This window comes from Catharus ustulatus, chromosome 1 (assembly GCF_009819885.2).
Source record: "Catharus ustulatus isolate bCatUst1 chromosome 1, bCatUst1.pri.v2, whole genome shotgun sequence".
In the NCBI taxonomy this organism is placed as follows: Eukaryota; Metazoa; Chordata; class Aves; order Passeriformes; family Turdidae; genus Catharus; species Catharus ustulatus.
The window spans coordinates 73,264,240-73,278,218 of record NC_046221.1 but is presented as its reverse complement, the minus strand read 5'-3'; the positions used below and the strand labels follow the sequence as shown (position 1 = coordinate 73,278,218).

The 13,979-nt window shown below is 50.6% G+C and overlaps 2 protein-coding genes across 3 annotated transcripts in view; one reads left to right on the top strand and one right to left on the bottom strand.

The window, feature by feature from the left end:
* Positions 1-13,979, top strand: part of LOC116992155 (leukocyte elastase inhibitor-like) — a 90,344-nt gene that overhangs the window by 53,070 nt on the left and 23,295 nt on the right. The gene's annotated exons all lie outside the window — the stretch shown is intronic.
* Positions 11,077-13,238, bottom strand: LOC116994918 (outer dense fiber protein 3-like). Its single transcript, XM_033056936.1, is given in 8 exon segments — positions 11,077-11,334; positions 11,441-11,578; positions 11,960-12,081; positions 12,430-12,531; positions 12,745-12,928; positions 12,930-12,946; positions 13,071-13,133; positions 13,136-13,238. Coding segments are annotated over 8 exon segments (825 nt in total). The 3' UTR covers positions 11,077-11,238.

Here is a 13,979-nt window from a genome sequence, read left to right as displayed (position 1 = left end):
TCTCTCCTCCGCTTTCAGGTCGGTGAAAGAGTCCCCTGGAATGACAAAACAACCCACACCCATCCTCCCCCCACCACTTCCTTTTGTCTTGAGCAATTAAAAGGGTAATGAAGTCATCCGTCCAGGACAATGTGAAAAAAACCACAAAGGGAAAGAGTAAAAAAAAAATCCCCTAGCCCCCAACACGCAGGTTTACAGGAAAGGTGCTGATTTTGCAGACCATTGCAACATGTCGAAGTAGCCTTTAAACACAGCCTAAAAGAATCAAAGCACTAACAAGATACAGAGAAAAATCACTCACTTCTATGAAACTTTCCAACAGCTTTATTTTTAAACAAATTAATCTTTAAACAGGGTCCTCTTTAAACAGGGTCGTCTTTGAACAGGGTCGTCTTTAAACAGGGTCGTCTTTAAACAGGGTCACTTTTTAGTCGCCTCTATTCATCTTCAGCCAAACCTTCAAAACCTTTGAAGTCTTCATCCTCCGTATCAGAAACCATCAATTGGGCGGTGGTGGCATCCAGCAAACCCGAAGCTGTATCGCCTGTATCTTCATCTTCAGAGTCGTCAGGTTCGGCACCCTCGGTGCCGTCGCTGGTATTAAATTCTGGAATGATGTCAGCCCTCGCGAACCCTCGGATGATAGTAGCAGGTGTTACTTTACTCCAGGCATCCAGTATCCACTTGCACACAGTGGCATAACTTGCCCTGCACAGCCTGCCGGTGGTCGTGTAGGAATGCTCGCCTTCTACCATCCAGTTTTCCCACAGAACTCTCAGTTTAGCCTTAAAAGAACGAATAACGCTTATGTCCAGTGGTTGCACTTCTTTAGTTAAACCACCTGGTATTACAGCCAGCTCCGAGTTCATCTGTTCCACTAGGGCTTTCACGCTATCCGTTTTATGGGCACACATGGAATCGAGAACCAGCAATCCCGGCACTTTAAGATTAAAGAACCTCTGCGGTGCACGAACATAAACTTCCTTTAGCCAAGTGTTCATCACGTCTTCATGCATCCACCCTTTTGTGTTCACGGCAACAACTATTCCATTTGGAAATTTTTCTTTAGGGAACGTTTTTCTTTTAAAAATTACCATTGGGGATAATTTCTGCCCATCCGACGAAACTCCGAGAACTACAGTAAACGATGTCTTTTCGTTGCCTGTGGTGCGAACTGGTACCGTGGGTGTTCCGGTTTTCTCGACAGTTCGGGTGAGCGGCATATCAAAGGTGAGGGGGACTTCGTCCATATTGATGATGTGTTTGGCTTCTATATTGTTTTCAGTGATCTTGCTTTTGCAATAACTCCTGAAAGACGCTACCTTTTCCTCGTAATCCGCTGGCAGCCTCTGACAAACTGTCGTTCTGGTATGGATGGAAAGCTGCCATCTCTTCATGAAACAAAAGCACCAAGAAGGCCCTGCTTTAAAGTCCTCTATACCCATTTCGTTCGCAATCGCTTTTGCTTGTATCTGAACGGCAACAGTAGAGAAACTTCTGCCAACTGCTCTTTGTTCGGAAATCCATCGCTCCAGTCTGTCTTCTAGTCGCGGCCATCTTGCTTTATGCCCGCGAAAACTTTTCTTTGTCTTCTCTGCAAGTCGCAAGTCATCCTCTTGCTGTCGCCACTTGCGCACCATGGATTCATTGATGTTGAATTCCCTAGCTGCATCTCTATTTACATGCTGTTTTGCATGGTTGATTGCTTTTAATTTAAAATCTGCGTCGTAAGCTAGTCTCCTCTGTGGAGCCATGCTGAACTCACGCTCGCCGTTCATGCGCACCCTCAGTAACGCCTTCACCGCTGCGTAGGCAAGATTTTCTCTAATTGGTTTATTGTGGTCAGAAACGTGGGAATTCCCTAAATCTCCACGCCCAAACAATCTCGGGGGGAAGCCGGGACCCGCATTTCTGACCACAATAAACCAATCAGAGAAAAGCTTCTTGCCTACCCGTGGGTGAAGGCGTTACTGAGGGTGGTTGTTAACAGCGAGAGTGAGTTCGACGTGGACCACACCAGATCCCAGCCTCCAGCGAGCAGTCCCGCCCCACAGGCAGTCCCTCCCCACGGGCAGTCTGGCTCCCTCCCCCCGGCTAGAGCTCCCGGCTCTGTCCCGGCTGTGTCCCCACTGTCTGTGGGCGTCTGCCTCTGCTTTCTGTCTGCTCTGTCCCAGCTGTATCCCCGCTGTCTGCCTCTGCTTTCTGCCCACTCTGTCCTGGCTGTATCCCCGCTGTCTGCCTCTGCTTTCTGCCCGCTCTGTCCCGGCTGTGTCCCCGCTGTCTGCCTCTGCTTTCTGCCCGCTCTGTCCCGGCTGTGTCCCCGCTGTCTGCCGGCTGTCTGCCTCTGCTTTCTGCCCGCTCTTTCCTGGCTGTGTCCGCGCTGTCTGCCGGCTGCCTGCCTCTGCTTTCTGTCTGCTCTTTCCCGACTGTGTCCCCACTGTCTGCCGGCTGCCTGCCTCTGCTTTCTGCCCGCTCTGTCCCAGCTGTGTCCCCGCTGTCTGCCGGCTGCCTGCCTCTGCTTTCTGCCCGCTCTGTCCCGGCTGTGTCCCTGCTGTCTGCCTCTGCTTTCTGCCCACTCTGTCCCGGCTGTGTCCCTGCTGTCTGCCTCTGCTTTCTGTCCGCTCTGTCCCGGCTGTATCCCCGCTGTCTGCCGGCTGCCTGCCTCTGCTTTCTGTCCGCTCTTTCCTGGCTGTGTCCCCGCTCTCTGTCAGCTCTCTCCCAGCTCTTTCCCGGCTCCCGCCCGGCGGCCACGGGCAGTCCCCAGCTGCCCCGAACTGCGGGCAGTCCCGAGCCACGCCAGCCGGCGTCAGCGGCGTGCAAGAGTGCTGGGGCCTGCCCGCGCACGGGGAGGGAGCCTGGGGCTGCATTTAAAGGCTACACCAATCTGTTAAAATGTTTCCAATTTGAGCACATGCCAGTAAACCTGCGATGGCGCAAGTCTGTTACTAATTCGTTACTTTGTTGCGTGCCGCGCGGCTCCTCGCTGCAAAACAAAAGTGCGCCTTATAGTCCGGTGCGCCTTATCTGATCTACAAAGTTGCGAAATGTTCCAGCTCCCGGAGGGTGCGTCTTATAGTCCGGTGTGCCTTATGGTCGTGAAATTACTGTATATGCCCATGCAAAGATTTATTATTTGTATCAGTGATAAACATAGTTCTCCTTTGGGAGAAGAGAGGAAAAAATCACTGTAAATCCAGATAATATCAGAAGAGAAAGTGGTCCCAAAAATCAAAACAAAACAACAAAAAAATCAGAACTAGATAAAAATACTTTTGTAATACATTCATGGCAGTGACAAGGGGCAAAAAAGAAAAGGAGGGGGAAAAAAAAACCCAACAACATTCAACAAACAAGAATTATTTAAAATTATTGGTAAGGCCACTACCTCCAACTATGAATTTAGCTCTTACCAGTCTATATTGATAGTATAAGTGGGGTTAAAGTATGAGTGCTGCATGGATGTAGACTTACAACAAAGTTTGATGTCTAGGTTTAAAGCAAAGGTGGCAGTCATTAAAAAAATTCGAGCAGTCTTTCAGCTGGTCATAATGTTTTTAGTCTTTGTGAACAGAGGGGCTCTTGATTTCCTTGTGCTTAATCTTTGAATCTCTGATACCGTGGTAATGAGATAATTTCTTATGATATTTCTTATTTGCTGAATGACACAATTTATGGAGAGTACTCAGAGTGATTTGTGCTATAAAGGTGTCAAATACACCAAGACTATGATTCAGACTCAAAATTACAGATATAACTTTCCAAAATAGTACTAGATTTCTGTTGTTAAATAATTTTCTCACAAATGCCTGCTAAGCCTTTATTTTTACAGAACTGAAGAAAATTTTCCTACCTTCTGGTGATATATTTCTGTTATGTCTCGAAAAGGGCTTCATGCACCTAAGTGCAGCTCTGTGCACTGTAAATTAAAATGAGCTGCTTGTGTTTGCTGAGATATATAATGTTTGAGATTGAGTCCTTCTACATTTCTGAGTCAAAAGAAAACCTCATTTGGATTTTGTTTTTATAAGATCATTCTGAATACATCAACTGTTTGTTTTATACAAATCCAAAACTGTGGATCTAAGCTACTTAAACAAAGAGTCTCTGATTAGAAACATACTCAAAATTTAATCTCTTTGTATTTCTAAAGCTTTCAATTACTCTCATATCAAGGCTGCATCTGGGTGATAAGAGAATTAACTTTATATTTCACAAAGCATATGAAGGCCTAAAAAACTTTGAAGTTTTCTGAAATAAATTACAGTAATTTCACGACCATAAGGCGCACCCCCCAGGAGTTGGTAAATTTTGCAACTTTGCAGATCAGATAAGGCGCACCGGACTATAAGGCGCACTTTTTTTTTTTTGCAGCGAGGCTCTGCCCCCAGCTCCCCCCGCACGGTTGCTGGCCGAGGCCCCACGCCAACCCGGCAGCCATGGGCCCCTGGACCCACCTGTATCCGCCGCTCCGTGCGGCATCCCCGGGCCCAGGGCATGCCCGCCGCCGCTCCGTGTGGCATCCCCGGCATGGAAAATGCCCGCCGCCGCTCCATGCAGCGTCCCCGGGGCTGGGGAACGCCCGCCGCCGCTCCGTGTGGCGTCCTTGGGGCTGGAAAATGCCTGCTGCCGCTCTGTGCGGCGTCCCTGGGGCCCCGCTGCTCCGGGAGTTCCTTGGTGCTCTGGGTGCCCCGATGCCAGTGGGCTCGCCCCGCGCCGCCACTGCCCTGATTCCAGCGGCCTTCCCACCCCGCGCGGTGGCCGCCCTGATGCCGGCAGGTGCCTCCCCCACCGCGGAGCCCCTCTCCCCTCACATCCTGACGCTGCTGCGGGGCCACTCCCCACTCACAGCCAGGCACAGCCCCGCAGGGCTACTCTCCCCTCACAGCCAGGCACAGCCCCACAGGGCCACTCCCTACTCACAGCCAGGCACAGCCCCGCAGGACACCTCTCCCCTCACAGTCCCGTACAGCCCTGCAGGGCCACTCCCTCCTCACAGCCTGGCACAGCCCCGGGGGGCCACTCCCTCCTCACAGCCAGGCACAGCCCCGCGGGGGCTCTCCCCCTCGCAGCCCGGCACAGCCCTGCAGGGCCACTCCCTCCTCACAGCCCGGCACAGCCCCACCGGGACACTCCCCCTCACAGCCAGGCACAGTCCCGCGGGGGCACTCCCTCCTCACAGCCAGGCACGGCCCCGCGGGGCCACTCCCCCTCACAGCCAGGCACAGCCCCGCGGGACACCTCTCCCCTCACAGCCCAGCCCTGCTGTGGGGCCACTCCCCCTCGCAGTTCGCACTTCCAGGTTGGCAAATTTTGCAACTTTGTACATCAGATAAGGCGCACTGGACTATAAGGAGCACTTCTGGTTTCGGGGGAAAATTTTAGTCAAAAGGGTGCACCTTATAGTCGTGAAATTACTGTAATGTAAAATCCCACGTTAAAAAAGAAAAAGTGAAGAGGTCAGTTTTGTTCATTTCCAAATTACCACTGTTACCTAAACACCCTGACTGTCGTTTCAATTACTTTGTATGTTATAGATGTCAAGGGAAAGCAAAAGGGACATGCATTTTTAAACACTCTCTCTCTCCTTACTAATGCAATTTTTTAATTCAGCATTTGAGAACATTCATTGAGCTTATGAAATTCTCTAAAAAGACTGTTTATGAGCTTTCAAGTTTCATCTGCCTTCCTACCTACCTTTACAATCCTCTATAAATGCTATGTCATCTATATGTGCAGAAGTGAGAAGTGACTTGAATTAATTAACTGTTAATATTTAAGTGGTCATTGACACCTGATGAAGGTAATATGACCCTCCCATATTTTATGGGAGTAAAAGTTTGTTAAATGCCTGACTGCTTTTCAGGAACTGAAGTGAAGTTGTTACTGGTTGGCACCCACATCTCATTCTTTGTGGAGAATGGAATAAGAAATTTTGAAGGACAAACTGCTTTCAGAATTAGAAACCATAAAACCTAAAAGAAATGCAAAGTAGTATTGGTGGTGAATGAGTCATAAGTGTTTGTTGGACACCATGCCTTCTTCTTCTTTTATTTCTCCTTTTCGCTTAATGTTTTATTACAATCTTGCCTTTTCTCCCAGGAGTTTGGTTGGTACCCTTTCTTGCCCTTGCTGTGAATGAAGATATGTTGAGATTCCTATGGCTAGTCTGAGAAAGTGAACCTAAGGAAAAATAAAACATATAAAATATTGGGGTTTTTTTTTGATTCAAAACAGGATTGTGATTTAAAAAAACCCTTCAGGTATTAACTTATCATATCATTACTTTAAAAACTCATTAAATTCTATCTCAATTCTGCCTTTATCTTGATTGCTTTAGTCAGACAGGGAACTACCATAAACAGGGGAAAGGGAGGAATACAGTAATTTTACAACCATAAGGCGCACTGGACTATAAGGCACACCTCCGGGAGTCAGCAAATTTCGCAACTTTGTACATTATATAAGGTGCACAGGAGTATAAGGCGCACTTTTTTTTTGCAGTAATATCCGCGCCGCACTCAACAAAGTAACAAATTAGTAACAGAATCACGTCATTGCGGGTTTACTGGCATGTGCTCAAATTGGCAATATTTTTACAGATTGGTGTAGCCTTTAAACGCAGCCCCAGGTGCCCTCCCCGTGCGAGGACAGGCCCTGGCACTCCCTCCTGCCCCCGGCACCGGCTGGTACAGCTCGTGGCTCCCAGCTCCCACCACGCAGCCGCACCGCATCCTGGCGACCCCCGCCTGAGGGCTGCAGCGGGTCCAGGTTTCTACCCGTCTGGTGGCTGCGCAGCGTCCCCCTGGCCGGCGTCTGCACCCCATCCCGTCCCGTCCCATCCCGTCCTGTCCCTCCGGCTTCTCCCCGGCCGGCACCTGTGCAGCATCTCATCCCATCCCGTCCCCTCAGCTGCTTCCCCGTTGGCGCCTGCACAGCGTCCCGTCCATCCCGTCCCTCCGGCTTCTCCCCAGTCGGCACCTGCACAGCGTCCTATACCATCCCGTCCCTCCAGCTTCTCCCCGGTCGGCCCCTGCGCAGCATCCCATCCCGTCCTGTCCCTCCAGCTTCTCCCTGGTCGGCGCCTGCTCAGCGTCCCATCCCGTCCTGTCCCTCCAGCTTCTCTCTGGTAGGTGCCTGCACAACGTCCCATCCCGTGCCGTCCCTCCGGCTTCTCCCTGGCTGGCGCCTGTGCCACATCCCATCCCATCCCACCCCACCCCACCCCACCCCACCCCACCCCACCCCACCCCACCCCATCCCATCCCATCCCATCCCATCCCATCCCATCCCATCCCATCCCATCCCATCCCATCCCATCCCATCCCATCCCATCCCATCCCCCCGGCTTCTCCCTGGTCGGCACCTGCACCATGTCCCATCCCAGCATCCCCCCACCTCGCGGCCGCGGCTCCCACAGTTCCTGGCTCTCCCGGCTCAGCCGCAGCTCCCGCCAGTCCCGGCTCGGCTCGTAGCTCGCACTTCCGGGTTGGCAAATTTCCGAGCTGTGTCCATTATATAAGGCGCATTGGACTAAAAGGCGCACTTCTGGGTTCGGGTCAAAATTTTACTCAAAAGGGTGCGCTTTATAGTCGTGAAATTACTGTATATTTGAAACTTCCCATCCACAAATACAGTAATTTCATGACTATAAGGCGCACCCTTTTGACTAAAATTTTGGTCCAAACCCGGAAGTGTGACTTATAGTCTGGTGCGCCTTATATAATGTACAAAGCTGCAAAATTTGCAAACTCGGAAGTGCAAGCTGCGAGCCAAGGCGGGAACCACAGGAACCATGGCCGCCAGGAGGGGGGACGCCGGGACGTGGTGCGGCTGCCAGCCAGGGGCACACAGCGTGGCCGCTGGCAGGGGAGAAGCGGGAGAAAGCAGCGCAGCTGCCGGCCGCGGGGAAGTGGCGACAAGCGGCCCAACCGCTGGCCACGGGGAGGCAGCGACAAGCAGACTAGCCGCTGACCGTGGGGAAGCGGTGGGAAGTGGCGCAACCACTGGCCGCGGGGAAGAGGCAAGAAGTGGCGAGCAGCGGTGAGAAGCGGCGAGAAGTGCCACTGCCGCTGCAGGAAAGTGGCGAGAAGCGCCACCGCTGCTTCCACCGCTGTGGGAAAGCGGCAAGAAGCACCACCGCGGGGAAGCGGTGAGAAGCGGCGAGATGCACTGCCGATGCTGACGCCGCCATGGGAAAGTGGCGAAAAGCATCAAGAAGCGCCGCCGCCATGGGAAAGTAGCGAGAAGCGGTGAGAAGCGCCGCTGCCACCGCTGCCGCAGAAAAGCGGCGAGAAGCATCGCCACTGCAGGGAAGCAGTGACAGGCGGTGCAGCTGCTGGCCACGGGGAAGTGGTGACAAGAAGCACAGCCACCAGCTTCAGGGAAGCAGGGGGAAGTGGCTCAGCCGCCGGCAGTGGGGAAGTGGCGAGAAGCGGCAAGAAGCGGCGAGAAGCGTCACCGTGGGAAAGCGGCGAGAAGCGGCGAGATGCACTGCCGCCACCACGGGAAAGCGGCGAGAAGTGTTGAGAAGTGGTGAGAAGTGGCAAAAAGCACTGCCGCCGCCACTACCGTGGGAAAGCGACAAAAAGCATCGAGAAACGCCGCCACCATGGCAAATCGGCAAGAAGCGACGAGAAGCGCCACCACCGTTGCCGCAGGAAAGAGGCGAGATGTGCCACTGCCATGGCAAAGCGGTGAGAAACGCCGCCGCCACCAGCTGGGGGGAAGCCGGGACGCAGCGTGGCCGCGTGGTGGGAGCCGGGAGCCATGAACCGAGCCAGCCGGTGCCAGGGACGGGTGGGAGTGCTGGGGCCCGCAGCACAGGGAGGGCACCTGGGGCTGCGTTTAAAGGCTCCACCGATCTTTGAAAAATGTGTGCAAATTGAGCACCTGCCAGTAATTCGTTACTTTGTTGCACACCGCGCGGCTCCTCACTTCAAAAAAAAAGTGCGCCTTATAATCTGGTGTGCCTTATATGATCTACAAAGTTGTGAAATTTGCCAAATGCTGGGGGGTGCGCCTAATAGTCCGGTGCACCTAATGGTAGTGAAATTACTGTAATTTCTTTTTTAGTGGAAATCAATTTGAAGATGATTTTAAATTTGGAATAATGTAACCTTTATGTTAAGAAGCTATGTTCTTATTTTTGTATTGCAAAGTACAGCGGGCTAGAGTCCTGAAATGGCTGAAAAATCCAAGTTTCAGGTTTAACAAAAAATATGTCCTGTTTACAGTTATTACTTGTTTTAGCCTACCTATTACACAAAACAATATACTGAAAGATCAAATGAAAAATAAGTTGTCCAAAATGACTGGTTCAGCATGTTACTATTTACTCAGCAATGGCTGCCTGTTGGGGTTTTTTCCCCCTTTATTCCCCATTTCCAGAGCAATTGGCAGATTAGAAATATTTTTTCTTTATGTGAGCAAGTCTATAAACTCCTGAAACAATTCTCTAGATGGCAAACTCTTTCCATGTTCACAACACTTCAGTCAGGAAAATTATGATTGTCTGCCTGGTATAAAAGATCATTAAGATGTACCAGTGAATAAGGTGGCAGAAGATCATCATCTTACAAGGATCTGCACAGTTATAAATGCCAAAAAGTTGATGTTTTGATTTGAAAAGAGCTTTAAAGATTAAGTAACTGTGTTTGAAACATCCTCCAACGAGTAATGTGAGGGGACTTAAAGCAGATGCTCTTCACGGTGAAATTGTCAGCCTTTGACATACAACTTCTTTATGGTGAAATTGTCAGCCTTTGATATACAACATCTTTATAAAGGGAGGAGTTGGCTGTCCTTTATAAACAAAAATAAAAAAGGGGAAAAAATTATTAACTTTAGAGTCTCAATCTCTCTAGAATGTATTAGCCTAGAAGATTCACCTGAAATCATAAAAGGCTTACAGTAAAAGAGCTGTAAGACTACTACATACTTTTTCCTCCAAGGAATGTTTACCTCATGATCACTCAAACCAGAAAGATCTGTGCCATTTCCTGTTCTTTTAAGACCATAACCAAAACAATTTGATGAAATCTGTATGTTTTACAATTATTTCTGAGAAGGTGAAGGGAATCCCATTTGTTCCAGTGTTTCTCCCTTTTTTCCTCTCATCTTTTACCGCCACAGACCTTGCTAGCTATCCATTGCTTCCTGACATACCAGCCTCAGTGCCCAAGCCCAGCTCTGTCCATCTCAACACATTCTTGTCTCTCCCATCCTCATGGTTCTGTCTCTTAAAGCCAAAAAGCAGTTTCCTCTCTTAAGCATCTGCTGCCACAGTAGGTTACTCAGGGTGTAGAAGAAACTTCTTGCCCCCTGACAATTCTGACAGAATGAGACAGTGAAGGAGATCCAAGCCTCCTGCCTACTGCCTTGGGATGAAGAATACAGAGTCCTGCTGACAAATTGTCACACAGGAGCTGTGCAGGACTGAAGGGCACTTGGTTAGGTTGTCTCTGCACAGAATAATAAATTTCAAGACTGATGTGATCTCACTGAGTGTTTGCTAACTTTACATTTACAGGTTACTTCCACTCATACAGTCTATACAGGAGAAAGTCCACCAGTGTTGCATGTCTCTCAAATGATAATTTGGACATTACTATCCATGGTAAACAAAAGTTTCCCAAAGACCTTAAAAGAATTTTCTCCCATGCAAATATAATTCTGCCTGTTCTGCCAGAGACATTTTCAGTCCTAAATGAAACAGTTCAAAAGAAAAAGGGACTTAGATCGAATTCACAGGGGCTTTGGACACCTTGCCAAGGCTTCTGAGCTCCCTGCCCAGTTTCCAGAGAAGCCAGGGGAATATCCTGGGTTCCCACAACAGACCTGCTTGTGTCCCCATGTGCACAGAGACCAAGAACAGCCCTTCCTAGTCCAGGGGTGCCTGAGCACAGGGCATTTGTCAAATGGGTTCTGTCTGACTGAAGTGCTGGCCAAGGAGCTGAGAGAGGCTCCTGCCTCGGAGCAAGAGTGAGAGCTGCCTGGACAATTCTCACGCTGTTCCCTAGCTAAAACAGCCTCCCCAGGGATGCAGTAGAGTCCCATCAATGGGCACAATCAAGTTTGAGTTTGGCTGGGTGCTCCCTAATCTCTTCCAGGCTGCCTTTCCCAAATGAGGGCTGGATGAGGCATAGACATGAGACAGTGAGAGCCACTGGTCTGCACCCAGGCACACCGAATCCCCCTGCCACAAAAGAGGAACAGAACATCTCTACAGGTTATCTGTCTTTAATCAAGTTGTGAATCAGCTACTATAGAAGCTTCATACGCAGAATGTCGAATTCCAAAACTGAAAGCAGGATCCCGGGTCTTGGTCACTGACAACTGGAAGGGGAAAGTGGGAAGCAAAGAAGTGAAGAAGGCGCCTCATTCTCTAGAATTGTCACCATGTGACGACTGTTCAGCATAACAGGTTGGGGGGCTACTTTACCTTTCCAGGGTTGTATTCTGCTGGACCTGGAGCTGTACCCGTGCCAACAGATTTGGTTTTAATTCCCATTGTGAACTTGGGAGCTTTGGGCTTGTAAACATCTAGGTCCACCTTGACAAATGCCGCAGGACCTGGAGTCTGCAAGAGAAGCAGTGAGGTTGGTGTCCATGAGTATGTGCTGCTTTAGGTGGCTGGCCAGAGGAGCGGTGTGGGAGGTCTGAAGCCTTGGGAAGGAGGGCTTCTTGGGAAGAGAGGTAGATTACCCAGAGGACAAAGGGGATTAGGGCCATCAGTACCAATGAGCTGTACCATGCCAAAGCTGCTGGTGTGGAAAAGTGAGGGACTGCAGGTGTTGGTGTTACTGGGAATAGCAGAGCCAGAGGCCCTGTGACTTCTTGGCCTTTGCCGCAGGGACACATGTATTACGTGGGGATATGGCAGGTACTGGGGCCCTTCTGCCCTGAGGAGAGCAGCTGAGCTTCTGCTGCTGCTGTGAGAGAACAGAGAAGCACAGCTCACCTTTGCCATGTCCTGAAAACAGCTCTGGTGTTGACTCTTCCATGTCATGGAGTAGCATGGTGCAGCAGGAGTGGACTCTGTGCGGGGTCCCATAACCCTGGGCAGGGTATAGGCAGCAGGACCTGGAAATGGAATAGGCAGAGAGCATAGGTCAGTCCTGTGGGAAAGGGTGCAATGCCTGGGTGGAAAAGAGTCAGCCAACCAAGCTGGTGAGGAGCAGCAAGGGTATCCTGCCCCTCCTCCCAGTGCCTCTGGCTTCTGTTGCATGTGATGTGCATTGGCTGTCTGAAATCAGAGCTGCCAGTTCTTCTGTGAGATGGGAGAAGTTGGTGCTCTGGGAGAGCAGGAAGCTTGTTGAGCACAGACTGTGTCCTGCTGCCTAGGCATTTTCTAGGCCTGTTGAAGCAGCTGCAGATATGGCCTGGAGGACACACAGGCTGTAAGAGTGTCTGTTTCCCCAAGTTCCATACCTGGGGTTTGGGAACTTTTTGTGTCCTTCGTTCGGGAAAACATGCTATTTGCCGGTGCAGAATGGTAGATGTGTTTGTTAGCACGTTCCGTTGTGTTGTCACCTGGGACAGAGAAGGAGGGGAGAGAAGAAGTGAAGCTGGGGACCTAACTGCAAGCCAAAGAGGAGTCAGGAGGAGGTGTTCAGTCTTGCTTGTTTTCTGTCTGGAGCTGTCTGAAGCCCATTCAGGCCATGAGCAGAGGGCTTTCAGTGGCACAGGGCAGCAGTAAGGCGTGCTTGTCTGGCCTGGAAGAAGGGCTGCAGAAATGCTACTCACTGGGTCCTGGGGTGACCGCAATCTTGGTCTTCGGACGTGCTGTCACCAGTGCCGTCGGAGGCACATGCTTTCCAGTCTTGGTGATGGCTGAATCAATGTAGTATCGAGGACCTGGTGAGCAGGTCGCTGCACTAGGACATTCGGTCCCTCCAAATGAGTATTCAGGAGCTCTCTCCATGGTTGGGATCATGACCTGGGTGACCTGGGAAGAAAAGCCTGTGATAGGACCAGTGCCTGCAACTGTCATGAAAGGAAGTTTCTAAGGGGAAGCAAGCCGTGTGTTGTGCCTCCTGCTGCCACTGCCTTTCCATGACATGGTGGCTAACCTGTTGTCCCCGGGAGCCCATACTTGGGACTTGGGGTGCTGAATTCTGCAAGGATTGGCCCCTTCGGGGATGAGGTCTCCAGGTGCCTCCCTCAGATTTCGAGGGACCCAGAATTGCCCTCCGGCAACTCCATAAATTTACATTCCTATGTGCAATAACTTCCAGCATCACCCGTGCCGGAGACAAGAACTCTAAAGCCTCTTTGTCTCTCTGGGTTGCTAAATGATATAAAGATCTATTAATCTGTTCCCAAAAACTTGGCTCAAATAATGAATTCGTCTCCGCACTTGGAAATTTAAGTCTGACCCATAAAAGTAAACTTTTAAGTTCTTTATCTGAGATGGTCATGGGATGAGTCAACACCCCTTCCTTTAAGGTTGCTAGGAGATTAATTTGTTCCTGGCTGAATCCACCCCCCATATTCTGAATTTTGACCTCTCTTACCAAAAGCAAGTCCTCTAAGTCGAGCCGGATGGTTTTTCCTGGTCTCTGGCCAGCAGATTGCAGGAGAGGAGTCCCGGGTTTCCTCCCTTCCGATTCTGGCTTGGAGCTGTCTTCCTCTCAGCAGAAGTCAAGATTTCTTCCCTGCAGCTTTCTCTAGTGAAGTGTCTCTCTCCAGCTGCTTTTTTCTCGGGCTGGATCGAGTGCTCACCTCTGGAACATCTTCGGTCGAAGGTCGAAGGTGCTCACCTTTGTGAAGCCACCTCGAGCTCACAGTGTGCTCTGTGCTGGCCCCGCACTCGCCCACTGCTTGGCCGCTACGGCCCACCCAGGGACGCCACTTGTGGCTGGCGGTTGCCTCTTTTATGACTTGAGATCACTCACTGCACACGTTAAAGGTGGTCTGCGAATTCTTGCTCTGTGGGTTGAGCACGCAGGGTGTGAAAGGAGACTCAAACACAGGTTTTC